Source organism: Malurus melanocephalus, unplaced genomic scaffold (genome assembly GCF_030028575.1).
Source record: "Malurus melanocephalus ecotype Western Australia unplaced genomic scaffold, MMel_1.1 scaffold_28, whole genome shotgun sequence".
Classification (NCBI taxonomy): domain Eukaryota; kingdom Metazoa; phylum Chordata; class Aves; order Passeriformes; family Maluridae; genus Malurus; species Malurus melanocephalus.
In genome coordinates this window covers 2,733,784-2,760,751 of record NW_026623260.1, presented here as the reverse complement: position 1 = coordinate 2,760,751, position 26,968 = coordinate 2,733,784, and the positions used below count along the sequence as shown (strand labels likewise).

At 48.8% G+C, this 26,968-nt stretch overlaps 1 protein-coding gene across 3 annotated transcripts in view; it reads left to right on the top strand.

Annotated features, from left to right (window-relative positions):
* The window catches only part of PTPRF (protein tyrosine phosphatase receptor type F), a 375,522-nt gene that overhangs the window by 319,907 nt on the left and 28,647 nt on the right, over positions 1-26,968 (top strand). For 2 of the 3 annotated variants that reach the window (XM_057390650.1, XM_057390648.1), the window contains 9 exons: positions 1,968-1,994; positions 4,258-4,375; positions 6,653-7,231; positions 7,854-7,951; positions 13,192-13,445; positions 14,145-14,235; positions 17,146-17,358; positions 20,393-20,547; positions 23,717-23,832. In XM_057390650.1, coding sequence (XP_057246633.1) covers positions 1,968-1,994; positions 4,258-4,375; positions 6,653-7,231; positions 7,854-7,951; positions 13,192-13,445; positions 14,145-14,235; positions 17,146-17,358; positions 20,393-20,547; positions 23,717-23,832 — 1,651 coding nt within the window. The remainder of the gene's footprint in view (positions 1-1,967; positions 1,995-4,257; positions 4,376-6,652; positions 7,232-7,853; positions 7,952-13,191; positions 13,446-14,144; positions 14,236-17,145; positions 17,359-20,392; positions 20,548-23,716; positions 23,833-26,968) is intronic. The other variant, XM_057390649.1, reaches the window with a different exon arrangement.

The window sequence follows — 26,968 nt, the reverse complement described above, 5'->3', positions numbered from 1 at the left end:
AATGTCCCCTGAGCCCAGCTCTGCTCCGYTGTTCTTTGCAGTGAGGTGTCACCTTCTGCTGCTGTAGCTAGATGGAGGCAGGCTGGGGTGTTCCCATCCACATGGCCCCCACCCACCAGGCACATTCTTTTGTAGAAGAGTAGTTCCTAGAGGAAGAGCTACCAGGCCTCATATCCTTCCTGTGGCAGGACTTCTGCCAGGGTTTAGATCAGCAGGGTGGAGTGTGTGGCTGTTGACCATGGTGTGAGCTGGCTGGCATGGGTGGGACATCAACAGCAATGACTTGGACTGGGCTAAGTGTGCAACAGTAGAAATAGCACTGAGATGTGTGTGGAAAGAGAGCTTTTAATGATCATAATACTTGGTGAGGGTCTTGGCTTTATARAAGTATTTAGGGGCAACTTGACCCCTTCCCTGAAATTTACTGTTAGGATGGTTTAGGGGATAGTTGTGTGCAGTCTCATGGCATCTAATAAGTGAAYTATAATAAAATCTTAGAAGAACGTTTCTCCAGTAGCTTCTTTCTGAATTTAGAGAAYAAAATAGCAAATATTTTGAAAGTATGCCATGTATTTTACTGCTGAGGTGAGTACTATGCCACTGTGATAGACTGCAGCCTGCAAAAGCCACCTCAGATAGCCTGAGTTTTAAAGTTAACTTGTAGCTTTGATTCCATTTAGTACATCTGTTGGACTTGCAGGTTCCCAAACACTCCAGCAGTGTTAGCTGAGCTTCCCAGGCTCCTGAGGAAGTTTGTGTCTGAGCAGTTTCACAGCTGGCAGGTCAGGCTCAGAAGCAAGGTTTGCCAGGGCTCACACTGTGAGTCAGGGGCAATAATRCCTATCTTGACTTTCATCTCTGTGCTTGAACCCATGGACCGGTGCTTCCTCCAGGCAGATTTAKTAACGTGAGCTGTAACACATCACCGTGGCTGAGAGAGTTCACTGTGATCTCTGCAAGCCTTCTTTTGGTGCACCAGCCACAAAGAACACTGCTGTGGGCATGCGTGRCAGCAGCCAAGCTCTACTATTCTCACCACCCCAATGCAGCTTTGATGTCTTAGAACCCCAAATACAGCCAGAAAGAATCAGAGCCCATATTGAGCTGCCATGGCCAGGAATCCATGTGAGCTTTTGGTGGGAAATGCTTTATGTAGAAGCTTTCCCTGCAGGGCTGCTCTTGCCAAATTAGTGTTTGCTGTGTGGTGTTGTGTAATTGGGATTGAGAAGCTGTTTCCTCAGTAATGCACAACTTTGAACCTCTCGCCAAGCCATGCACCTATTCTTGGAGAGGAACAGCTTAGTGAGGAGTTCTGGATAGGATCTCAGCTTCTCTTGCACTGTTGATGACAGATGGCACTTTCCAGTTTTCTGAAGTCCCCAGAGCATTTTCTTGCAAATGATACAGGAAAKACAAGCTCTGAAACTGTTACATTGCTGCTTTCCTGCAGAGTGCCCTCTGAGTTTTGTGTGTTGAAGTCTTTGGTTCTCAACAAGAGAGGGTGGCTGGAGGATCACTAGAACAGAAATCAGAGATTAMGCAACAAAACTGTTGAGTGTGATTGTGGGGCAGCAGTCACCCTCAGAACCTTGTTGGTACAACCAACCCCCTCTTGCTTCTGCCCATGGAAGAGGCAGAAAAATTAAAACAGAGCCAGAAGGGAAAAGTACTGCAAAGTACAAAAAGGAAAGGGTGATCTCTCCACCCAAGTGAGAAAGAAGCTCTTTGTTTGTGTGAATGATCTCAGATTACTGTGCAGGCTAGCGGCATGTCAAAAATTGCTCTATGCCATTTCTTCCCTTAGCACAGCCTGTGCCAAGTGACYCTCTGTGTATAAGTGTTGTAATTCCCCCAACCCAGTTCTGCTAACCCCTGCTGTTGTCGTCGTTGTCATCCCTTTCCTACACGTTGCCCCTTAAAATTCTGTGTCTCCATTTTTCTCTCCTCCTTCCTTTTTCCCCCGTCAGTGGAGAGCTGAGGACTCCGTCGACCATGTAAGTACCACTTGTGTGTATTCCAGGTTGGAAGAGAGGGGTTTGGTAAATCGATTTGTGAATTTTGTAGACACAGTACTGTCAAAACATTCCTTTCACTCCCTTAATGAGGCTGGAGAGTTACATTGTGAACCCCTCCACAAGCAGCAAATCCAGAGAAAATTGGCATTTAGATTGCTCCTAAATGCAGAAAAGCAATTGACATTTCCTATAATCTCTATTTCCAGCTTGTTGCAGTGCAGTTTTAGGCAGGTTCAAGCGATCGACTCAGGAGGCTCATCCTGCAGTAGTTGGCCCACCAAGTTACATGGTGAAATTAGATACATAATCTTTAAACCATATTGATCGTAGTCATGAGAAATAACCTACACCCTCATCCATGACCTTTGGTTGAAACACAGATAGTAATAAGAAAACAATCACATTTAAACAGTTAAATTCAATTTTTCCCACATAATTTTGAGATATAAATTTGGAGGAACAAACTAGAAAATGACCTTTTTAGAGTCAGCAATTCAATTATGTGCCCTACTGTGAGCTTCCCAGCACGATGCATTTCTCCTCCTGCTTTATACGGAGGATTCTTCGGAGTGGCTTTGTCATGACAGTACTCTGTTTGCATTATGTAATCAGACCTTCTTTCATCCATCCCTCGTCTCTCTCCCCTCCTCCCAGCTTGCTTGCTTTGCTCCCGGYGGCATGCTTTTGCGTGAGAATTTCTCCTTGCATGGGTTTGGGAGGAGTGAATTCTCCTGGGATGTTCAGAGTCTGCAGGTTTGTGAGAGTGCTTCCCCGCGGGTCCATTGGCACCGATCGGACTGTGCGTCCACTCACCCGCACACGTGATCTGCTGCAGGGGCGGAGTTGGGATCGGACTCTGGTTCACACGGTGATTTTGGCGGGGTTCTTGTTGGTGCTTGTTGATACTTCTCTGGGCTGGCTGGTTCTGCAATGGTAATGTGGTGATTTTGATGAGTAAGCCTGGGCAGGTAACCTGAACCAGCAGCACAGCACTGACTGGAAATCAGCAGGTTTAATAGTGTGGGTGAGTGAGTGAGTGAGTGAGTGAGTGAGTGAGTGAGTGAGTGAGTGAGTGAGTGAGTGAGTGAGTGGTGGGAGACTGGCTGCACTCTGAGAGCAACCACAGGAACCCCTTGTATCCTTCAAGCTGGCAAGGATCCCCTGGGCAGAGGTCAGACCCCTGGAGCAGATTCTGACAGTGCCCATGCTGCCTATTCTCAGCAGCTCAGATTTTACCCTCTCCATCTCTGCTCTTCTTGTCCAAAGGGGTAAATAACCAGTGCAGAGCCTCTGCCTCCTTACCAAAAGATTGCCCAGCCCTTTCTCCWGCCGGTTATCTCTTGCTCTCTGACCCAATGGATTATTAGTGATAATGGCCCACACACRGCCCCAGATGAACGCTGCTCTGGGGTATCTGCCCTGAGCTGCTGGGAGCWGCTGRGCTCACTGTGCTCACTCGTTTGCAGGCCAGGCCAGCCCAGCTTGGCACCAGTCATGTTGCTGCTGGAGGCCAGGAGGGAGGAGTGGTGCTCCCCTCTTTGATCTCAAATTGAAGTGCGGAGCCATTCCCACCTCCTGCCCAGAGGAAGCCAGAGCATGCAAGGGTGCACCCTGTGAGTCCGCCCCCTCCCAGACCTCCCACGATGTAGGTTTTCCCTCCAGGTCTTGCCAGTGCCTTGCACTGACCCATCCCATCCCTGCAACGCAGTGCCTGGCAAGGAGGGTGATGCTTAGAGCTGCAGGTGCTCTTTGCCCGGGGCCCCCACCCCTGCACTTGCCTCCCTGTCCTCCCCACAGCTCTGCTGCAAGAGACAACTTTAAAAACCCTGGAATTGGCCCCAAAGAGATTCTCATAGCCGGGTGAACTGGCTTTTGCTCTGGTTCACAGCTCCTTAACCCTCTTAGTTAGCTTTCACGCAGGACCATATCTGGATGAGATCTCTCTCTTGGCAGAAGCCGTGGGAGAACGTAGCTGCTGAAATGGGTTGCTGGTGGGTCCCTGGAAAGGCCAAGTGTTTATGGCAGGGGTTGAAACTGGGCAGATGAGTGTTGGAGTGGCAGCAGTTATTTGCTGGCTCTGAGTGATGTGTGTTTGGGCACGATGCATGAGTGTGAGCCACTGAGTGTTGTCAGTGTGTTGCTGTTGGAGACACTGACCCTGGTGCCTTCCTTTTGCTCACTCCAGTAACAAGTGTTTGCTCTTCTCGTTTGCCTCTTCTCTGCCTCGTGAATGCGCTCCCAGGAGACAGTCATTGGAGGCCTRCTGCCAGAAACCACCTACTCCGTCACAGTTGCTGCCTACACCACCAAGGGAGATGGTGCCCGCAGCAAGCCCAAAGTCATCACCACCACGGGGGCAGGTGAGTGTGGGGAGCAGGTGTCGCAGCCTCGTACGGGTGGTGGTAAAACCTCCCAAGAGGTGCGTGGGGAGTATGGCCAAAGCCAGGAGGAAGCAAGAGGGTTGGAGACGCTGCAGAGGTACAAACTCTTATGATCTCCAAGCCCATACTTACAGGCTTTGCCTCTGGATCACCTGAGCTGGGCTCATGCGTTTCAAAGTGCAGCAAACAGATGGAGAGATGCTGCCAGGGCTGGTGAGAGAGCAGTGAAACTCATGGGTCTGAGCTCATCTGCATAGTCCAAGGATCTGGGAAGAGGAAGCCTGAAAGTCCAGGCTCTCCCTCAGCTTCGGAATCCTGGCCTGTCCTCACCTTGTTCCTGTAGGCAAGTGCCATTTCTTGCTTCCTGTGGTGACTGCAGTGCTGCCTTGAGTGGCCCCTGGCGCAGAGGGCTCCTAAGAGGTGCTTCTCAGCTCCCCCCTGCCATTGATACTGCTGTTTCCCCAGGCCTACATAGCTGAGCCTGGCTTGTCTTAGAGCCACAGTAAATCCTGGAATGCAACAAATCTGCCATATAAGTGCTGTGGACACAACTTGYAGGTCCTGGTGATCCCAGCCAGTTTGGTTCTGCTGTCTCAGTAGGTSGTACCTGTGCCTAGAGCAGCACAGGAGCCTCAGCCTGGAGCAGGGGGACCCGGGACTCATCAGGTGCTTCCCTCCAGGGGAGGTCAAGCTTGCCTTTGGCAGTGGCAGTCAATCAGCTAGTTGACACGGTCTTGTCCACTCACTTTTCCACTCACTAGACCTGTCCTATATCTGATAATCCTGCTCCTTCCTCACACCAGCTACAGGAACAGTATTTACCGTTTGTTGTTATGGGAATGCAGCTTGTACAAACTGAGAGCTTTTGCTCCTGGTGCTTTTAAACAAGGAACAGCTTGCTATCTCCTCCACGCTGCATATGGGGAGCTCCAGAGGTAGTTTCCACTGTCACAATTTCAAATGCTGTCTCCCTAGTGCCTTGCCATGATGTATGCTCTGTTCATCAAATTGCTACAGCTGTCCTATAAACAGGAAAAGCTTCCTAAACATCCCAGTGTCGTATTGCAAACCACAGTGGGTCTTCCCATGTTATGACGCACATTTTAAGGTTAATATTTGGAATCAGCTGTGAAAATATTGTGTCCCTTAATACTAGCTGCTGTAAGACATTGTGTTATGAGTGCAAGGAGGATGGTGCTGGCAGTGGRAACATAACTGTATGTCTTAAATACCTACAAAACTGCCCTCAGAGCTGCCTTTGTACAGGCTCGGCTGCAGGCATGACCTCAAAGGGGAGCGTTGGTGTCGCCCTCTGATGGCAAATTCGGGGTAATTCTGGCAAATACGGTTTTCTCTTGTGCTCAGCTGTGGGCTCATGCGTTTCAAAACGGTGCAAGGATATTTAATTAGGTTTGGCTGGAATCCYATTTTTGTTTTCATATCAATGGCCCCATGCCTTTGATTCCGAGTATCTTCCCTATCAGTTGATTTGTTTACAAATCTGAGCTGATGTGAAGACGCATCCTTTTYTTAACTGAAGGAGATCAAGGTGTTAAACCATCAATTTAAAGCCATCAATTCCTAACCAGTGACGGCAACACCCCTTGACTTGTGCAGCATAAGCAAAAATCCTGTGGAATGTTTGTGTTCACCTCTCACATCGACACTGRCATCATGAATCTGCTCCTCAACTAAACCAAAATGTATTCTGGTGGCAAACAGCCCACCCAGCTCTGCTCACGGCCTCTGCAGATGGTAAAACTGCAAGGTTTCAGGATGAAATTTGTCTGCCTCCAGACAGACCAGGGCGCTGGAATCGGGCTTCGGGGTGTCTGTTGTGGTACAATGCACCAGGGCCAGCATGGCCTGGTGCTGTGCACTGGCTGGAGTGTCTGAAGACCACTGATTGGGAGGACGGTATTCAGATCTTCTCTGACATAAATATGATGCTTTGAGGTACCTTAAACCTTTCCTGTAAAAGGGGATGAATTTTGGGGCWGGATATGGCTGACTTTATTTCTGGTTTAAATGGCAGCACATGGGAAAATTGCAACCAAGAGCTGGCTGGCTCCAGCTTCCCCCGTCACCGGATTAGGGTCAGTCCGCCTCTGTCCCTGTGACTTGTCTGTCATCCTCTTCACCCTGTTGTCTGAACTTTCCCACTTTCCTCAATCCTCACGGACTGAGCAGCACAGAAGCGGTCCTTCCTTGCCCTCCTCCCAGGCTATAGATGGTCATTGTGTGTTTATGTTGCAGTCCCGGGGAAGCCCACCATGATGATTAGCACGACAGCCATGAACACAGCCCTCATCCAGTGGCACCCACCCAAGGAGATGGTAGGGGAGCTGCTGGGTTACCGGCTGCAGTACAGACGTCTGGATGAGGAAAAAATGAACACGATAGACTTCGGCAAGAGAGACCATCACTACACTGTGACCAACCTRCACAAGGGGGCCACGTACCTCTTCAAATTGTCTGCCAAGAACAGAGCTGGCCCGGGAGAGGAGTTTGAGAAGGAGATCACGACCGCTGAAGACGTGCCAAGCGGCTTCCCACAGAACCTGCGTGTGGTGGGTCTCACCACTTCCACCACAGAGGTTGCTTGGGAGCCCCCGGTCTTGGCAGAAAGAAACGGCAAGATCGTCAACTACACAGTGGTATACAGGGACATAAATAGCCAGCAGGACCTGGTTAACATCACCAAGGACACGAGTATCACTTTGACAAATTTGAAACCTGATACCACTTACGACATCAAAGTGAGGGCCCGCACCAATAAGGGGGCTGGGCCACTCAGCCCCAGCATCCAGTCCCGGACCATGCCTGTAGAGCAAGGTAAGTGCCCCTCTAACAAGCCCTAGAAGCAAGCTCTGCCTCCAGGACAGGGACCTTTGCTTTGGYTGATGAGGCTTCACTCCTTTCTGCTCTGACTGTTGCGATCAGGTACTGTGTGGCTCCCTACTCTAAAACTAGTTCAGTGAGGGGAGGTTCAGCAAAGATTTTCTAAAGATTCCACTGGGGACAGGGGGGCATTGGTGGTACCTTGATTTCATCCACAGGCACACTTGGATGTTTTATGTGTACACAAAAGGTTTTTGCTCGAACTGCAGCAGGTGTAGCAGAATCATCTGCAGACCCAGTACCTGCGCAACGCTGCTGTTTGATCATGACAAAGGGCCAAGAGAGTGTGAGTGGAGTGGGGATAGAGAAAGGCTGCAGTTCAGCCTACAACTTCCTTTCTGTGATGCTGGAAAGTATAGTCAAAAAGCAGAACTCAACTGGAGACTGTAGACTTGGTAAAAGGCTGCTGCTCTTTTCTCATTTCTTACTTCTCTGCTGTAGCTGAACTCTTTGACCTTTGCAGCTGAGTTAGACAAARAGACTTGGAGTTGAGCTGCTGCCTGATTCCCTCCTGATTTGGCTTTACAGTTCTCAAATATCTTGTTTTTCATTTCAGTGTTTGCTAAGAACTTCCGTGTCAATGCCGTCATGAAAACGTCTGTGTTGCTGAGCTGGGAAGTGCCTGACTCTTATAAATCTGCAGTGCCTTTCAAGGTAAGAGTGGGATTTAGAGGACAGGAAGCTCCACATGTGGCAGTGAGAGGACAGTGGATAGCAGCACCAACTGGGTCCTACCGGTCAGGCTGACCATTGTGTCTCCATGACAGTAGTTACACAAGCTTGTCCTAATGCCTGACATGCAGTTGAAGTGTGAAAAGTTACAAATTTGATTTAATCACAAGAAATTAGCAGGACAAAGTGGTCTGAAAACCAGGCATTGAATCAAGCTAAAAATAACTTGTTCTACAACATGTCCTGTCTCAAATAGCCATATCACCTTCATGAGTTACTTCAGAGCATGAGGGCAGATGCATAATCTCAGGGAGTAAAGGGGAGAAGCATCATCAAACTTCCTGAAGGTCTTACAGGTGTGAGTGGCACAGGACATGTCAGTACAAAGGGAACTGTGTAGGAATGCTGCTGCTCTTTTTTCACCAGTACRGTTCTGGATGTGGTGTCATCCAGCAGGCTGCAGACAACACTGATGACCTGATGCCCTTCCTGCTCTCGTCTGACCCCCAGTGTCACTTACATGGGTAAAACACTAGAATGTAGTGGAAATTCTTGCAGAGCTCAGTGCAGTTTCTCTCCATTAACAAACAAGACCAACATGTCACTTCATCAGAGATTATCTTTCCAGCGTCGCCACCAATCTGCTGCCTCTGAAAAGCTGGCCAGGCTGGAAGCAGTGTGACTTCTTCTCCTTGAATGTGCCCCCTGCCATGCTCTGCCTGAGGTGCAAATGCAAGGCCTGCATGAGCTGTGGGGGATCCGTGGCCAGGGGAATGAGGGGAAATCTTGAACTGCATCCACATCAAAGTGTGTGAGCACCTCCCCTTCCCTGTTACTAACTCTCCTTGTTTAAACCCTAAAGCTGAATTACATTGATCAATACCAGGCACTTGTTAACATACACAGTTTAGCTGAAGCAGACAAGGCTTTTGTGAAGACCTTGTGGTATTCAAATCTTTTCCAGATGTAGGGCGCATTAGGATCAGTGTTCAGATATCTGGCTGCAAGGAACTTCAGAGAGCCCTGTTACRTGGCACTCTGCTGCAGAACCAGTGTGCTTCATCTTGCCTTGTCTCGTGGCCCAAAGCCCACATTGCTGTCTGACAGCACAGTGCTGGAAASGGACAGTGTGACCTTTGGAGCTTTACCACCACACAGGGATGGTGGAGTGGTTGGAAGTAGCCAGGAGCCAGGGGTGTAATGCTGATGCCCTGTCTGTCTCCTCTCGTAGCTGCACAGGTGTGATTGTGATCACAGGGTGACTCAGGGTCTGCCCCTGCTGCGGGTAACCCTCAGCTGACACAGGAGATGGCATTAGCCACCTGCTAACTTAAGAGCAGCCATGCGAATCAGAGTGTTACAAGGATATTTCTCTAATAGTGCCTCCTTTTTATTAATATTCCCAGACTTGCAGACACACATGAGTCAAAGCCAGGAGCTAAGAGSGTCAGCTCTAACTCGTTGATTGTGCCAGTTGAAAGAAATCCTTAACCTTTAGGATTTTGTGTTTTTATAAACAAGGTTCACCTCTCTCCTCTAATTCASGCACATGGGATGCTGAGGCCAGAGCCTAATACTGTAACTAGCATAGCAGATAAATCTCCATGGGAACAATTAGTATTATCTACACTTGATAAACAGTCTCATGCTAAATCTATGTCCCAAAGGGTGTCATATTCTACTTTAACAGATTTAATTAAAGTAGATATTGTTCCAACAATGAATAGTGAGGCACAGGCGGGACTGGTGCTTTTTTTATTAGAGGATGAACTGAGACCTTAAGATTTTTCATTGCTGCCAAATCAATAATGAAGTTTTGAGATCTCTTTGGGGAATTTTCACAGCTTCTTCTGGTCCAGGAGATAAATTCCTTGTAAAATGTTGCCCAGGAGTTGTGGTGGAGCAGAGGCACTATTCCTTTTTATATTCCACCTGCAGAAAACTGTTCTGGAGCTTGCATGAAAAGTGCAAGATAGATACAACCTTCTCCTTGGGGAAAGTGCATTTTCCTGAGACACATTCTTCAACTTAAGAGTGGGACAGAGGATATGTTGGTTAAAGGCAGCATTACAAGGTATTGTAGAAATGGGGAGAAGGAACGGCACCTTTTGAAAATTATAATGATACAGGTTTGGAAATAACCCTTGAGAACATTGGGCAGTGCTTTCTTACAGTGTCTCCCATGGAATGTATTAATTACTCCTGCCTGCAAATACTCCAGCCCTGTCTATTTCTCCATCGAGTCATTATCTTCCCAGTGTTGTACACTATGTGTCTTTTCATCTTTTCGTTCAATACATTCTGTTCTGCCTTGAARTCAAGCATGAGACCTTCAGCAGTGACATTTGGACCCACCTAGCTTTGCAAATCTTCTCCTGTGGGTAGGAGCAGCACGGATGACATTTTACAGCAATCCATGGGCTAGTCAGCACTGTTTGGCAGTTCAGAGCCCTTGGGCCAGATTTGCTGCTGACTCCAGTAGTTACCAGTGGGCCATGATGCAGCCTCTAAATAGCATCCCTGCTTGAGCTCCCGGGCATCTTCCAGCTGCACATGAATGACTGTTTCTGAGCCCTTACATTATTGTAAGGTTTATGTAGAGGCCTTAACTAATGGTGCATAACATTTGAGAAGACAATGTGTTGTGGCAGGTAAAGGGACGCAGAACTGCTGCAGCAGCCGTGAAAAGGAGGGATGGCAGAGAATGCTTCAGAAAAGCATTGCAAATGCCAATTTCACTGTTTTTGGATGCAAATTCTTGTGCATGGCAATAAAAATCATCATCTGGTGTCAGCACTGAATCAGAGGCTGTGTCATGGCCTGTTACAGTGCAGAGCAAGAAGGGAAACTGAACTGAAATGCCTGACCATCTCTTCCGCCTCCTCTTGCTCTAGGAAAATGCCTCTGTCCCCAACACATGCTCATGTGCAGGCAGTTGGGTGGGTGTCTTCCCTAGAGCACACAGAGAAGCAGTTGGTGATGCCTTTATTARGGAAGAATTCATAATGAGAAATCTTATCTGAGACACACAGAACTCTGTGGGCTTTTCATCCTTTCAGCATAGGTCTTAATGTTGGAAGTTTGGTTTTGTTGAARTCTGTATGGGAACACATGAAAGAGAGGTCTGGCTGCTCCCCCAGGACATGCCCTGACTTACTGGCATCTGGTGTATCTAGAGCTCTGCTATTGCAATGTCATTGCAAAGGGTGGTGCTGCTCCAGATGGCAAAACTGCTAAGAAGATTTGAAGTCTAGTAGTTTTTTCTTTGGTGTGCCTACTTCTGTGTCAGATATTCCAGGGCTGTAAGAAGCATATCTTCATTTTGATTTTTTATTCCTTTTAGCACTTAGCTGATGTACAAGTCTTTGGAGAAAGGGATTAAAGCCCAGGAGAGAATATTGTTAAGAGGAGTCACAACAGAGAGCAATTCCCTCTGGCTATCCTGCTATGCTACCTTTGGCTGCCTTTGTCCCTGCAGACCTCTGTTACTTTAGTTACTGGGTGCTTTTGCAGTCCATTCCAGAAAATTGAAGCATGTCAACAAATGAGATTGATTGTGTCTCTTCTCCATAGCTGGCTCCTCACTGCTGCTGTGTTACCTGTTAGGAGTCTTTTCTCAAGAGTAAGAAAGTTGGGGCACTTCTCCTATCATGGTCACCATGCAAAGTGACAAAAAGAGGATTGAAGCAGGTTGTGGGTATTGCTCTTTGGATAACACAAAAGCTGAGCTGCAAATTCCAGGCCTAGCCAGGTCCTTGTGCTCCACTGTCCTTCAGATCTCTTTCCAGAGCCTCTCTTCTTCCAGCTCCAGCACTGAATATTAGAGCAGTGCTAATCAGCTGCCCTTGTCCGAGAAAGCTGACAGCTTTCCATAGATTTCTGGCACCTGCTGAAAAGGGGACATGAAGGAAAATTGGGTCCYTCCCTTGCTGCCTGCGTCAGCCTGAATGGGGGGCTCAGCTGGTGAAAAATTAYTTCAAGTAATTTTTCTTCCACAGAGCTGTCTTCTCTCTCTCAAGGCCACTGTTAGAATGAGCACATTTCACCATGTGGTCTCTGTCTGTAACACCTAATAGCTGMCATGGTTTAACATGCTCCAGCTCTGCCATTGCCAGTTTTTGGCATGCTGTGTCTCTGCACCACTGACAGGAATCCAACTCTCCCCTGCCATGCTGGACAGTCACCTGGAACAAAGAACATACTGGTTTCTCACAGCTGGGACACAACCTGTGGCCTCTCTGGCTGTCTACACCCCATTTGTCTCTGTCTCTGGGAACTGTGTGAGGTTTTGCTTTGCAGAGGCAGCACCCAGGGTTTTGGGGTAAGRAGTTGTTCCAGCAGGATGAGGATCAAGGTGCCCAGGGCAGATGGGCTGTTGGGTGCAGCTAATCCAGCAGTGCCCATGGCTGCTGTGCCTGGGGGGGATTTGGGRGTCCTGCATGTCTGCAATRGGGCATTGAGAAAATGCTGTTAGCTGAGGGGCCCACGGGGGGAAGCTGTGTGTGGGGCTGCTCATTGCCCACCACCACAGTCCTGCCCTGCCCACAGCCCTCGCTGCAGGCACGGCAGGGAAAAGCAGCTCCGACCTCCTGCCCACGGCTGTGTGGCGCCAGCATCTGTTGTCATGACAACGGGGTGTCACACCTGCAGAGCCGCCGTTCTGGGGACCAATTTGCGAGCCCTGTGCCGGATTTGTCAGATCATTGGTGAGGCGTGTAACCYCCCGGTCACCTTGCTGGGAGGGGGATGATCTGCATTAAGCATCCAACCAGGCGTCAGCTGGTAGACAAGGGAGTGACACCAATTTAAAGCAGACAGGATTTTACACCACAAGCCTATTGCGTGTTGTAGCCTCGTGAGACAAGAAACAAAGACCCATTCATCTCCTCGCGGGGGCAAAGCACAGCCATCTGCATTCCTCCCCCAAAAAGGTRCTGAAAAGYAGAGCATGTGGCACYACCAGCYTCACCGCTGGCACTGGCCACTGGGRCTGAGGTGACCCCTCTCTGCTCCATCTCTGCGAGGCACGGGGAGCACAGCTCAACCCTGTGCTGGGGGTTGCTCTTCTTTAGCTAAAGATTTACGGCTGTTTACAAAGCATACAGTAGCCAAACCACCTGAGAGAGGGCCCGGAGCCAAACAGTCATCTCCAGCGCTGCTATTTTGAGTGTGTCTGCAGCAGCAGCTGTCAGCTGTGTGAACATGTCCTTTTCCTGTTTCAGATTCTGTACAATAGCCAGAGTGTGGAGGTGGATGGCCACTCGATGAAGAAGCTCATAAGTGACCTCCAGCCAGACACGGACTATTCTTTTGTGCTAATGAACCGTGGGAGCAGTGCAGGGGGACTCCAGCACCTCGTCTCGATCCGCACTGCTCCTGATGTCTTGCAAAGCAAACCCATTGCTACAAACAAGTACATACAGGAAGGAAAATTCACGCTCACTCTTCCCAAAGTGCAGACCACTGTGCCTGTTCGGTAGGTGCCGTGCCTGGGTGGARAAGGCAGGGTGGGGGGCTGGGAGTGAGGAGAGAAAGGTAGGGCAGATGTCTGCCAACCTGTGGGTTTTGTAACCTGGGAGTCAGTTTCCAAGCAAGCTGTGGTACAGAAGCAGGCATTTACCCATAACATGGGATCATGCTGTTGGCTCTTCCTGGGCAAATATTGATGTGTAATAAAATTAAGACAATTCTGTGACAGTTTGCCCTCACTCTGTTGGGTATACTCCAGATGCTACCAGCAGAAATATAGTTGAGGATCAGGAGGGACTTTCTCTGACACTGTATAATATCCTTTAAATAAATAATGCCTAAAGCCTCAAGGAGATTAAAAAAGCAAGTTTGTGGAAGTCTTATTCGTTACTGTGGTATCCTTGTGCTGAAACACAATTCCCTCAGGGTTCTTGCTACAATCCGATTATATAAATGTCCTTCTCACAGCTCCTACACCACCCTCTGGAACACAGTCTGTAGATCTTCATTATCTTAATGAGTGCTAATGGCAGTATTCACTTCTCTGGTGCAGCTAGAAAACCAGCCTTTTCCTTACTGAGCCCTTTTGCTGTTTAAAGGGCAGGGAAAGAAGCGGTTCATCCTGGAGGCACATGGCACACATTGCTCAGTGACCTGCCAGAGACATGGCTCAGGGTCCAGAGCTTACACTTCCCTTCCTTCCCAGGTGGTACTACATCGTGGTTGTGCCAGCAGACCAGAGCACCAGCACCCTGACCGCTCGGTGGAGGACGCCTGATGAGATGGAGCTGGACCAGGTAGGAAGCTGGAGCAGCTGCTGTGATGGAAGTGATTCCCAAGYAGCCCAGCACACTTTGCCCAGGCCTCCTGGCAGCAGCATGGCTGCAATGTCAGAGGTGCAGGCTGCACATCAGAGATGGGGACTATGGGATGGGTGCTCACTCAGCCTTTCTTGGTGACACCATGTAGGAATGAGGCTGGAGCCGAGCCAGGGAGGAGCCACCTCCCAAAATGTGCCCCYTTGGGAGATCTCACTTGAATGTCTCAGAGCACTGACTAGGACAGATCCTGTCACAGGCTGTACAGTCCTTGCAGCCTTTTTCAGATGAAATGACCATGCTGATACTGGAAACAAGCTRGGAGAGAAAAGTATTGGTTTCAGTTTATTAAGCTGTTTTGTCAGAAGGCTTTTCCCTTCAAAAGCCTGCAGTGCAGATAAAAAGTTCACTCTTGTATCTAACAAARCCTGCAAAGCTCCCTTCACACTTGCTTGTTAAAGTCTTTGAGCATTCACCAGCCATTACCCCAAGATGCAATTTGTGCTGTGCAGGACTGCTCTGACACCTGAAGCATGAAATGTGCAGGTGTCAGGAGACTCCCACACGGAAGACTTTGTGGGCTCTTTCTTCCCCACACACACCACCATCCCCAAAGTATACAGAAGAATTCCAAGAAATCACTCACAGGAAGATCCATTAAGAGAACAAAGTTGCAAGCTTGAAGCAGTCAGAAATGACAGTTARAAGCTGTAAGTCAGCCCTTGGCTTTATTTACCTGATTGCGCATTCTCTTTCATGAGGTCCCAGCTCGTGGTGGTTCTGTTCTGCAAATGAAGCACAATTGTGTGATGGAGAACCATCATCCACAGGTCTCCTGCATCTTTTCATTGCAGAAGTTTTCCAGCATCACAGATGTCACAAGAGAAAGAAAACCAGGATTAGGGAGGTTGCTTTGGTTTTTAGYTTTAGGTCATTGAAAGCTATCAAAAGAACAAGTTTCTGTCTCATCCAGTCTCAGGCAAATTATTTAAGCTGAAATTTTCATTAGCAGCCAGTATCTTGCGTATTGTGATTTTTTTGAATGCCCAGTTTGAGATCTTAAGCATCCCCAGCTGCAGAGAAAGTAAATAGGAACTGGATACAGTTAGTGCTATAAAGAAAATACYAAGTTTTCTTGAAAAACAGAACAAGCTGATGTCTTTTCAATTTGACATTCAAATTTAGTGGGCATTTTTTACATTAATGTTGCAGTGTTTCTGTTCTCCATCAGTAAAATTGGGATAATTGCTTTTATCTTGACTCATATGGGTGTTTGGAAGATAAGATCATTAATGTTTGTGAGGCACTTGTAAYAGTATAGTGATCAGCACCATAGAAAAGCCCATGAGGAAATTATTAATTTTGTCTTCAGAGCTGGATTTGAATAGTAAGCAATAAACAAGGCTTCAGGCTGCATAATGCAAAGAAGAAAACAAAATATGGAATATCTGCTCTTTGATTAAACACTGTCTGTCCTGTGTATTGAACAAAGCAGGGGACTTACAGAAAAGTTAGTCTGTGTCTGTGCAGTCGAGGCTGCAGTGCAAGGCACGTACRTAAGACAGCTGAATTAATTTTGCACAGGCAATATTAATTTTCTAATTTTTCAGAATCTGAACTTTGCAGGCCTAGCAGTTTTTTGATGCAGCCTTTTGCTGTGTATTACATCTGTAAGTGGCAGAAGCCTCCAGCAGGCTTAACCACAACTGGAGCCCTGTGGTTTTGTGTCCATGCACATAGAGCTGTGTTTTCTGCCTCAAAGAGCTCAGCAGTAACCTCAGCCAGATGCAAGAGATGGATGCAGGAAGCAAACTCCACACTCCAAAAACTGTCTTTCTGCTTTGCCCCCTTGGGATTACTGTGACATTTGTGAAACTGAGATTTCTCCAGCCTCTTTTTTAAATTTTTTTTTCCTTTTTTTCTGGTGATACTATAATGAGAAGCTATAACTTTCCTTAATTGCTCCTGTGTGAGTATTGRTAAGAGGACAAGGATGGACATTTCAGTGGTTTCTTACCCAGCTTTTCCTCCTGAGCTCAGCACTGTGACTTTGTGTATACATCACTGTTCTTAGCCCTCCGATACCCCCCATCTGCCCGAACAATGTTGCACTGATACATTTCTGTGTGAAATGTATTTCATGCCTCCTTCTTCAATTTGAATTAGAATTTCTCTTCCAAACTTGATATTCATTTTTATTCTTTGGAGAAAAAAAAAACAAAACTTTAAACATTTGCAAGTCATTCTTAGCAGTGCAATTGGATTTTTGTGCATTTATATGCTTTTTCATGAATTTCTGACTGTGAAATTTGCCATTTTTACTGTGAACATCCCATGAAATCTGTTACCATTCTGTGTGGTTTAAACAAAGCTCTGCCTGCAGCACAGCAGCAGGTGAGGTAGTGAGGCACCAACAGAAGGGAAAGACACAGCAAATGTCACTCTTTCCCTAAACATCAGCGTCAGCTGCAATTCACACCCAGTGTCCCTAGAGAGTGTGAGTTGCTGTCCAGACCAATATTTAGGCCACAGAACATGGTTTGGTTCCCACACAGTCCATGGGATACATAACTCAGGAGGACAGTCACAGCCAGGCTGTCTCAGCCCTAACATTCACCATGTCAGCTTCCCAGGACTCAGGATGTTTCCAAAGCTGAGATCCTGGTGGAGGTTYTTACAGTGAGGGTCTGCAGACAGATGCCCCAGCAAAGCCTGAATGGATAATACTGCCTCTGGTTTCTTAGTACCACCACATAAAACCTGAACCCAGCACCTTCTCCTCCCTTCCCTTCACCCCTGCCAAGTCCTGTAGGATTTACAGCCAGTAAGGTGACAGCCTAAGGCRGTGTCACGCTGTCAGCAACAGTGATGCACCTTGTTTGTCCCCAGCTGCTGGAGGCCATAAGCCAAGGGAGTCAGAGCAGGCGGCAGCGACGCCAGGCAGACAGACTCAAGCCCTACATTGCTGCTCAAGTGGATGTGCTGCCYGAGACCTTCACCCTGGGGGACGAGAAGAACTACAAAGGTTTCTACAACAAACCTCTGTCTCAAGACCTGAGCTATCGCTGCTTCGTCCTGGCCTCGCTGGAGGATGGGGACACGGTAAGGACTTTCTGGGGGTGCACAGCCTGTCCTAGCAGAGCTGAGGTGGGCTCAGTGCCGGCTGGGTGAGCAATTGCTGCAAGCCAGGGTGAGTTTTCTGTGAAAGGAGGAGAGAGGCTGCATTGCTGGCCTGAAGGAGCTGAGGCAGCCGTGGGAGTTGACTTGATAGATGGTGTTTTTGGAGGGAAATGGCACCGTGTGTTCCACATAACAGATGAGAGTGGAGGACAGTGTCAACACACACATTCTGCACAAGCTCAGCTGTGCCTTGCTGGGCTGTGCTTAGAGCAGAGCTGGGCACATGGTTGGGATGGGCTTTCATCCTGCTTTGGTTCAAGTAAGTGTCTGTGGAGAACAGCCTATGAAATGCTACCCTGAACAGGATGGCTGAGACTCTGCAGTGAACAGAATGTCCTCCCTGCAAACCTGCCTTCACAGGCCCCTCTCTGCCCAGAGTCTCACTTCCAGATGACATCTGGGGAAGCAAACCTGCCCCCCATCACAGTGGATTGTCAGCAGGGCAAAGGTGTTCACGCTTGCCTGCTGTGTAGGGATTCCTGCTCCTGCAGGTCTCCTTGCTAAAAGCCAGCATCACACGGGGTCTGGACACAGGAGCAGCTGATGCAATAAGCAGGAGCAGCACAGCAAGACCTGGGCATCAGTGTCCAGCTGTAAACACAGGGCAGGAGTGCTGGTGGCGGCAGTAGCAGCAGCCAGTGTGTAAATAATGGAAATGATAGAGATGCACCAAATCCTTGGGTTGGCTTCCAAGCTGTGGCTTCCTTCCTCAGCCTCATTTGCCTGTAATGGCTCATTAGGGCTGGTCAAGTTCTTCATTACTCATCCAGCTCACGTGTTCTTGTGGCAAGATGTGCACTCTAGTGAGGGAAGGAGAGTCACAGATTAATAACAAGGTAAGGCAGAGGCCTTGAGATGCACTGTCCTGACAATCCCTGTTGAGAAGAGGTGACCTTAACTAGCTGATCCCAACTATAATCATCATTTCCTCACTAGCACAGACCTGCCACAGCCCTCCAGTAAACCACCAGCCAGCTGTAAGTGCTCCTACAAACCTGCTATAAACCCTGCTCCTACAGTCCACATTTCTGCATCCCCTGCTGCATCACATCCACTGTCATTTGGATCATGAGGCACTCTGTCCAAGGCTGTGCACTATCTCCCCCACCCAGCTCCTCTGAAATTGCTTGCTGTGTCTCTAGTGTCAGCAGGAGAGCATAACATTGCCATTCTTCAAAGGCAGAGGGAGMGTGGTTGAAACTGTCTCTGGGAGCAGGGGCACCTGTGCCTCGCAGTCTGCCTTTGCAAATGCCACTGAGATAACAGTCCTTCTGATCTCTTCTGCATCTGACTTCCCTTGGAAAGGAAWACCTCCAAAGTGCATCTGAAAAAATATGAATCCTTGCCCCTTGCACAAAGCTTTGGAAATGGTCACACATTACCTTTCTGCACAATCAGCTYCTTCCCTCCCCCACCACCAAGGCATCTTGGCCTTCCTGGGGAGTAACAGTCAAAGCCTTTGTGCCTTCCTCACAGCGTCTCCACTTGCCCATAGAAAGGGGAGTACATGGTTTCTTGTCTGTGCCATGCTCAGAGCTGTAGCTGACTCCCTGCCCTGTTTGASCTGGACAAGGGCATGTAGGAAGAGGCTGATGAGTTTCAGTGATCCTATGCATACTTCCTCTAGGAGCAGAATTAAACTAGGAGCTAGAAGCTATTTCACAGTTATTGAAACAGGAACTCATAGGGCTGAAAGGTTTCACAAAGTGGCAACCACCCCCCACGCTTCTCTCCCAGCCAGTGGCATCTCTGCTGATAAATCTGAGGAGAGCAGCTAGGATGCTGAACTAGTGTGTGCTGCCAGAAGGATGTCCCAGATAAGAGCATTTTCTGTACTCCACATGTTTGAACCAGCCTAGCTGGGATCAAGGGCACCTGTGAGAGTAGATCAAGATGGGCATTTGTGTGACGCCAGCAGGCTTGATATTTCCTTTTCTTCTCATCACATATGTGGAGACATGAAGTGCATGCTTAAAGTTTAGCCTTAAAGCAGGAGATTTATAGATCCACAGGCACCACTTCTGTCACTGAAAGTTTCTATGGCAGGAGCAGAGCATTTCTGTCTCCTCAATGCCTGGCAGCAGGAGCTGCTCAAAAGCCACAGGCATGGAACTAATACAGCTCTGGCCCTCTCTAATAGGGGGAAAGGATTTGTTTTTGCAGCWTTTAACCCTTCTGACCCAGCAACACTTAACTGTGAAGGTGCAACACAGCTCCCTAAGCCTTTGCAACAGCAGTAGAACACCAGATGCAGTCTCATTTTTCTGCAGGAAGGGTTTGGGTCTCCCCTGATTTCATCTAGCTGTGGGGCTAGAAAGCTGTCCCTTCAGGTTATAAATCACTGGGCTGCCAGATTGCAGAAAGGAAGGGAACCTGTAAGAAGGAGCCTCTTTCTAAGGTCTGTTTATCAGAGACATCAGGTAGAAAATGTTCCTGTCATTTTCATTCCTTTAAGAAAACCCGCCTCACCCAGCAGGGGTTTTCCTAATATAACTGTCCTGAAGAGATGTGTTGATATCAGCACAGCAGGTATTGTAAACCACTTAGGAATCATCAGCCAGCCCCATTGTGCAATTGGTTGGGATTCAAAAGCTTGTGATTTGGCTCCAGGAGAATCCAGGGCTGGCAAGTGGCTCTCAGCTGGGCTGCTCCAGTTTGGCACCTCCAGGTCAGGTTTGTTAGCCACAAGTTGCTAGCACACGGAAGTGTTTCACACCAGCAAAGTTGCTGGCACCCAGAATGTTTCACTCTGGGAAAAAACTGTTGCCACAGTATGGATTCCACTCGGGCCAAGGGAGGGAGTATCTCATGGTATGTTGCTGGGATTTGAGAAACGTGACCATTCTCTGCTAGCCAAAGGCAACAGGAAACCTCATAATTTCAGGGATGTAGCTGTTGCTTTAGCATAATGGATGCTTGCTTTTCTCTCCCTCTCCTGTCTGTCTGTGCTGTTCAGAAGAGATACGCAGCCAGCCCCTACTCGGATGAGATCGTGATGGAAGTGGCTTCAGCAAAGCAGCAGGATGAACCTGAGATGCTGTGGGTGATGGGACCCGTCCTGGCTGTGATATTAATCATCATCATTGTCATTGCCATACTCCTCTTCAAAAGGTGAGATCCAGTCTGGGACATGGCAGTTTTGGTATGAGCACTAGGGGCACTGGCACCTTCAAGACCTTCCTTGTAACCTTCAGATACGGGGTGCTCTGACAGACAATCCTTGGTGGTCATGGGGAGGAGGAAGGTCTCTACTTGGCACAGCAGAAGGCTGGTCTGTAGGAGAGCAGAAGGGCTGGGTATGCAGAARGTAGTTAATATCAGCTCCAGGACACAGCTGCCGTGGATTCTGGAAACATGTGAGCAGTGGGACAGAGGAGAGCAGTTTTGTCCCTAAAGCATTTCTGACTGCTCTCTGGTCACACACCTTGGCTTGGAAGCCTTGAGAACTTCTCTCKTACTGGTTCTCTGTGGAAATTGCCTGCTTGATCTCTGGCAGGCACCCCTACTCTTGCAAATTTTGACTGAGGAACATGACCTTGGTGATGAGAACAGAGCATAGATATGACTGGCTGAAATCACAGGGAAGCTTTCTTCTTGGGGCCTCTCAGTCCTGATCACTGGATCAGAACAGGCCACAGACTGCTCCCTGTAGGAGCAGGCACCTCCTTTTGCCTGGCAGAGCAGTCCTGTGACTGTAGCATGAGATGATTGTTAGTCCTCCAGAGGAGGCACAGGTTGTATTTGCATGTGTTCATGTAGCCTGTTCAGTTATAGTGGGTCAGTCTCTATCAGCTCAGCTCTGAGGTTCTGCCCCTCCTGGGCTCTCTATTTACATCTTTCTCTTTAGCTGGGGAAGGGAGCTGCCTTTGTTGTCTGATTAAATGGAGTTCTGCTGTGCATGTGCAGTCAGTGCTTTTCTGTGTCAGTGATCATCTCCTTTCTTCTGTTCCTGCTTTTCCCTGGATCTAGTAAGCAAGAAAGGTATGAATCCATTTTATCTTTTTGTTTTCCTAAAATTTCAAGTCTATTTCTCTTTTTAAAAATCAAGCCTGAAGCTACTAAGGGGTATCTTTGTTTTTGGGAGTGTGGAGCATGCCAGCCCTAGGAGTTTACAAAGACTTTGTTTTCTCAAAGGTATCAGCCTCCTAGCTGTTGTCAGCCTCTCACAGCTCTCAGGGAGAAGTTCCAACATAAAGACTTCCCAGATTGCTTTTGCAATTAAATTAAAAATCAAAAAAGCTAACAAAAACAGCAGTTACAGGGGTTCCTTTGTTTTCTCAGTCACTTCAGACTGAGAGCTTGGGAACTGTTCCCTGGAGAATGCAGGTGCATTCTTGCAGTCTCTAATGAGGAAGCTTTGAGGAAACACTGGGCAGCTGTAAGAACCAACATGTTTGCTCTTTAATGAGAGAAAATGGCCCCAGAGGGTCTCTCTGTATCAGGGCCCCATAGAAGATATTCCCACCTTCCCTTAGTTTTGCTTTGTCCCAGGGTCCTGTGGGTGGAGCACCAGGAAGCACGAGCCTGCAGTGCCCAGATCTCRCATACATGTCCCTGCTGCATCCTARCCCCTGAAAGAGCAGCATATCCCCTTCCAGCACCACCCAGTGCTCAGAGTGAAGCTGTGGTTTTGGCTGTCCAGCCTCTCTGTGGAGGCATTTTCTCTCAAAGAAACAATGGCAAGTTTTCAATGGGAATGAACTGAAGCTGAGCAGCAGCAGAGAGCTTGGGATCTGGAGGATGGTTTAGCTGCTGCCCTGGCTAGGCTAATGAGACAGAGATAAAATTTAATATGTGCTGTGCCCGTTCCCCAGAAAAGCTGGCCTTGCTTGAGGGATCAGGGACTGGTACACAGTARCACATCGCACGTCCTGCTGTGCTCCTGATAGGAGCTTTATTTGTTTGCTGTGTATTCTCCTTTCTTCCTATCAGTGCTCTCAGTCCTTCAGCTCTTTTGTCTTGGTCCAGGCAGCTGGAAGGCTTCTGAGATGTTGAGATGCCGCAGAGTAATGTAAGAGTTGCAAGCTGGTTCTCCCTGTTGAACAACCCCAGAGTTTGCTGCAGCCTCGGGCTGCAGATGGAGCTTGCTCACAGGCTGGGCCACACAAGGAACACATGTAGGTTTCACTCATGATTTATGCACTAAATTTTCTCTAAATGCAACTCATTAGTGGCAGTCCAGCATGCACAGCCTCTGATGGAAGAGATAATGCCATGTGCCTGTGAGAATATTTAGGATCATGCATGGCTCAGGGCCACCACTATCCAGGGATGCAGCTGCCTCTGTGCAGAACCTGGCAGCCCTTCAGTGTGCTTCCAGGTGCCTCTCAGGGGGGTCCAAAGCAGAGACTGACTGTTGAGATTTGCAGGCTGGTGAATGTGCTAGCATTCGTGYAGACCAGCAGTGCTGCAGCTCCTTCTCTTACAGGAAACATCAGGTCAGCAGAGGGGTTCAGGCAAAATCCACTTGGGGGCTGTAGCCAAAAGACATAATCTCTGTGTGTTCCTGTTCTCAGCACRTTTGGCTGAGTGCCAGGCTCAGCAAAGGCTCACAAAAGAGAGCTGCCCGACACCCCTCTCCACGCCATGGGCATACCCACCATATTTGTAACCTAGAGCTAGAAGTGGGACCTAGAGATTTACTAGAAACTCTTCTTGAAGAGGTAGATTTTCCTTAATATTCACTTGTCCACTTTTTGATTGGATCTGTCCCTGCTTTGCCTGTGAATTCCAGCAAAAGCCTGAGGTGGTGGCATTGCTTTAGGCATAAATATAGCATGAAGAGACAACATTGTATTTTATTGTTCCATTAATACACGCCTTGGGTGCCTTCAACCATTCAAGACATGTATTAATGGCCCAATAAAACACACCCTGAAGAGCCTTTACACTATTATATTACAGCATTCTATATTTAAATATTTCTAATACTTGAAAAAAATTTTATTATATCCTTCCACTACAGGAAATAGTTCCAAGAGATAGTAAGAATAAACAGCATCTTGCATCTATCTGCATTTTTTCTAATAAAYACTGTGCAGAATACCACATTTCAAAACTGCCTCACTAATCAAACATYTGACATCACTTACATATAATCTTTCCTTTTTCACAGATGGGAAATTGGGGGCTGGGAAGATGATGTGACTTAGCCAGAGCCCCAGGGAACCTGGGATGGACCTGGGTATCAGGAACACAGGGATGCAGACTCCTTCCCAGGATGGTTCATGCCAGGCTCTGCCCAAACTCACCTGCTTGTCTCTGGCTTCTCTGTCCACAGGAAAAGGGCACACTCTCCCTCTTCCAAGGATGAGCACTCCATCGGCCTGAAGGACTCACTCTTGGCCCACTCGTCTGACCCAGTTGAGATGAGGCGGCTCAACTACCAGACTCCAGGTAAGGAGCAGCTCATCCTCTTGAATCCTTCCTCCTCCAGTTTCCCTTCCCATGTCCCCATGCCAGAGGCAGAGTTGCAATCCTTCCCACTCTCCAGGAGGTCCACACCYTCTCAGTCACAGTGACACAGAGTGGGCTTTAGACTGAGGATATCCAGGTGTCTGCTCTGGGTTACAAATCCTTCTCCCTGGCCCTGTCACTGCAGGCCCATGAGGCTGGGGAGCCTGGATGGGGCTGGCCTGTTGTGTGGTGTGTGTCAGACATGGTGTGACGCTCACTGCAGTTGTCCTGAGCTGGCAGGAGCCTCCACACAGTTGGGAGTGTCCACACCTGGGATGTTCCTGGGTGCTGCACTGGTTTTACCCGAGCTGGGCTCCAGTGCTGAGCACCACTGGTGCAGTGTTGGCCGCACAGGCTGCATCTGGGGCAGTCAGGAGATACACAGAGCTCCTACACTGCTGAGGGTGTCCAGCAGCTTCATTCTGGCATCTTTAGTGTGCTGAGTGTCCTGCTCTGCTCAGCTAAGGGTCAAGAGAAGAGCTGTCTGCAGACTGTATTGCTCCCCAGTGCTGTGGCCCAYTGAAGGGCTCTGCTGGCCATGGTGGTCTCAGTGCAGAGGATGATAGTTCAGTAAAAGCCATTCTCTGCATGCTGCTTTCATTGGCCTGGGGTGCCTCAGGCTGTAGCTTTGCCAGCTCGTGGAGGTAACTGTACTTCACTGTGCAGAAAGGTCTGGTGCTGCTGCTTTGTGTCTGCACGTCTCTGATGGCACGGAARGCACACTACCTGTCATTGTAGTGATCAGAGACAGCCTCACCCTGACTCCTTCAGAGCCTTTCAGAGTCCAGGTCCTAGATGAACTGAGGGAGCACTTGGGCTTTTGTGATGGGAGCAGTTCAGCAGCAAATGAGGCACATACAGCTCTCTTCTAACTTGCAGCTCCTCCTGGTCTGTAACCTACTTTCCTTTTCCTCCTGCTGCTCATTCATCTAAGAGCTTTCATCTAACAGAGTTTTGAAGCGGCCATTTCCTGATGTAAAACTGCTGTGTCTGGCAGGGGGGGCAAGAACAGCCTTTCCCGTTGCCACTCACAGCGGTCTGGCTCACACCTGGAGTGAGCTTCACCAGCACCTTTTCCTGTGCCAGGGCACTGTCAGGGGTCCATAGTTAGTGCAGGACCAGTGGCAGATCTCACGGGTGGGCAGCAGCAGCAGGCTGGTAGTTGTCAGCAGAGCTGGCATGTTAATTGGTCACAGCACAGCACAGGATGGTGTCACAGCTTGGGAGGGAAATGCTGTGGGGAGCAAGGGAGGCGCCTGTGCCAGAGGAAGAACATCTCAACAGGCAGATCAGTGGGAGGAGCACTAGGGAGGGGTCACACAGTCAGCAGCAGYGTGCAGCTTGTTGGGGAGGAGCACAGTATTTAACAGGGCTGCTCACAACAGCTGTGCATGGGGACATGTCTCTGTCATACGTCTCCATGTGGGCACAAAAGCCATCTTTGCTGTATGTTTGTGGTTTGCATTGTGTGGAGGATTGTGACAAGTCAGGCTTGCGTGTGCTCCCATCTTTACTGAGGTCAGAGTGTTTGCAACAAGGATGTCCCTTGCCAGACCTGTAGCAAAGTTCAAGAGCTGCCATCAGAGAGACTGGGAAATTTTCTTTTCCTGTCTGTGACTAAGGATAAGCCAAAGATGCTCCTCATTTAGTAAGTTTGTAGAACTCTCTGGAGAGACAAAACSAAGCCAAAGTGCTCAGCTCACTCAAGACAGCAACAGGGCCCTGGGGCGCTGCTAGACAATGCACCCCTGCCAAGAGACAGCACTGTGTCCTCCTCCCCTTCTGCCCACTGCATCCCCTGTGAGTTTCTGAGGGGCAAAAGCGGGTGTTGTGCAGCTTGAAGTGACTGTTGAGCTCCTGACGAGCTTGTCCTCATTAATGAGGCGCATGAAATCCRCCAAGCCCCGTGGGCCCAAGCTGTTGCCCCTGCCACCCGCCGGAGGTCGAGGCAGTGCTGTGAGGATGCATTGACAAGAGGTGCTGGCCACCAGCCCTGGTAGCTGGTCTCCCTGTTGGGGCTTGCTGAGCAGGGAAAACTTGTTCAATGCATAATTAATTAGTCTACTGTTATTAAATATTAAGCTTTCTCATTTTTGTGGTTTTTACTTCAGACAAGGGTTATTCCCCCATGTTGGCCTCCCTGTACTAACGTACTGCTGTGCCAAGTCACTGAGAGGATAAAGGACCAGGCAGTGTCCCAATACACCATGAAATGAGGCTGAGTTGTGCTGCTGATGAGCTGTGAGCGAGCTGGAGCTGGAGCACTGAGCAGAGGTGGCTGGGGCTGAGTGCAGTCCCTCTGGCCACTGAGCAGCATAGATGCCCCCTGTACCTACCATCTACAGGCCCTTGTAGCCTTCCCTGGGGCACAGGGCTGTGGCCTGTGGTGTGCAGTGAGAAATGCAGCTCTTGGTGTCACATAAAGGTCTGTGGATTCACTCCCTTRCCAGTATCTCCAGCTCCACGTGTTTGCCAGTGTCAGGGGATGGCACTGGCCAGAGCCAACAGCCTGGTGTGTAACAGCCAGTTGCAGAGCAGCCCCCCAGGGCCGGGCAGTCGGTCCTGTGCAGGAGGGAAGCCCCCGGTGCTGTGGCATATGGTGCTTTCCTTTTCATCTTCATCTCGTTGTCTTTCCATCTCTGAACCTCTGCGATGATGACTAAAGGCTAATGGGATTTCTGTTCTTGCCCCGTTTCTTTTCTTTGCAGGTGCCAGTGTCCCCTGTTGCCCGAATATCTCAAGTTAGTTTTAATCCTGTTTTTATCTTTTGACACCTTTTGCTTTTTCTTTCCCTTTCTCTCTSGTCTCTGTATTTTTTGTTTCAATGTCATGAAGGTCACCTTCACTCACAGCAGACTGTAAAATGGCAGATTTCACTTTCTGACATGATGTGTGGGGCCAGGCTCGGTACTGCTCGCACGGCACTACAGCAGCTCACCACAGCACAGTGCAGAAGGGAAGGTCCTGAGTGATGGGCTGCCAGGAGGATTCTGCAGCAGCCCTTCACCTGCTCTCAGGCCTCTTGCCCCCTTAGAGTGGTGTGCCAGGCTCTGCCATTATGCCAGGCCTGCAACTG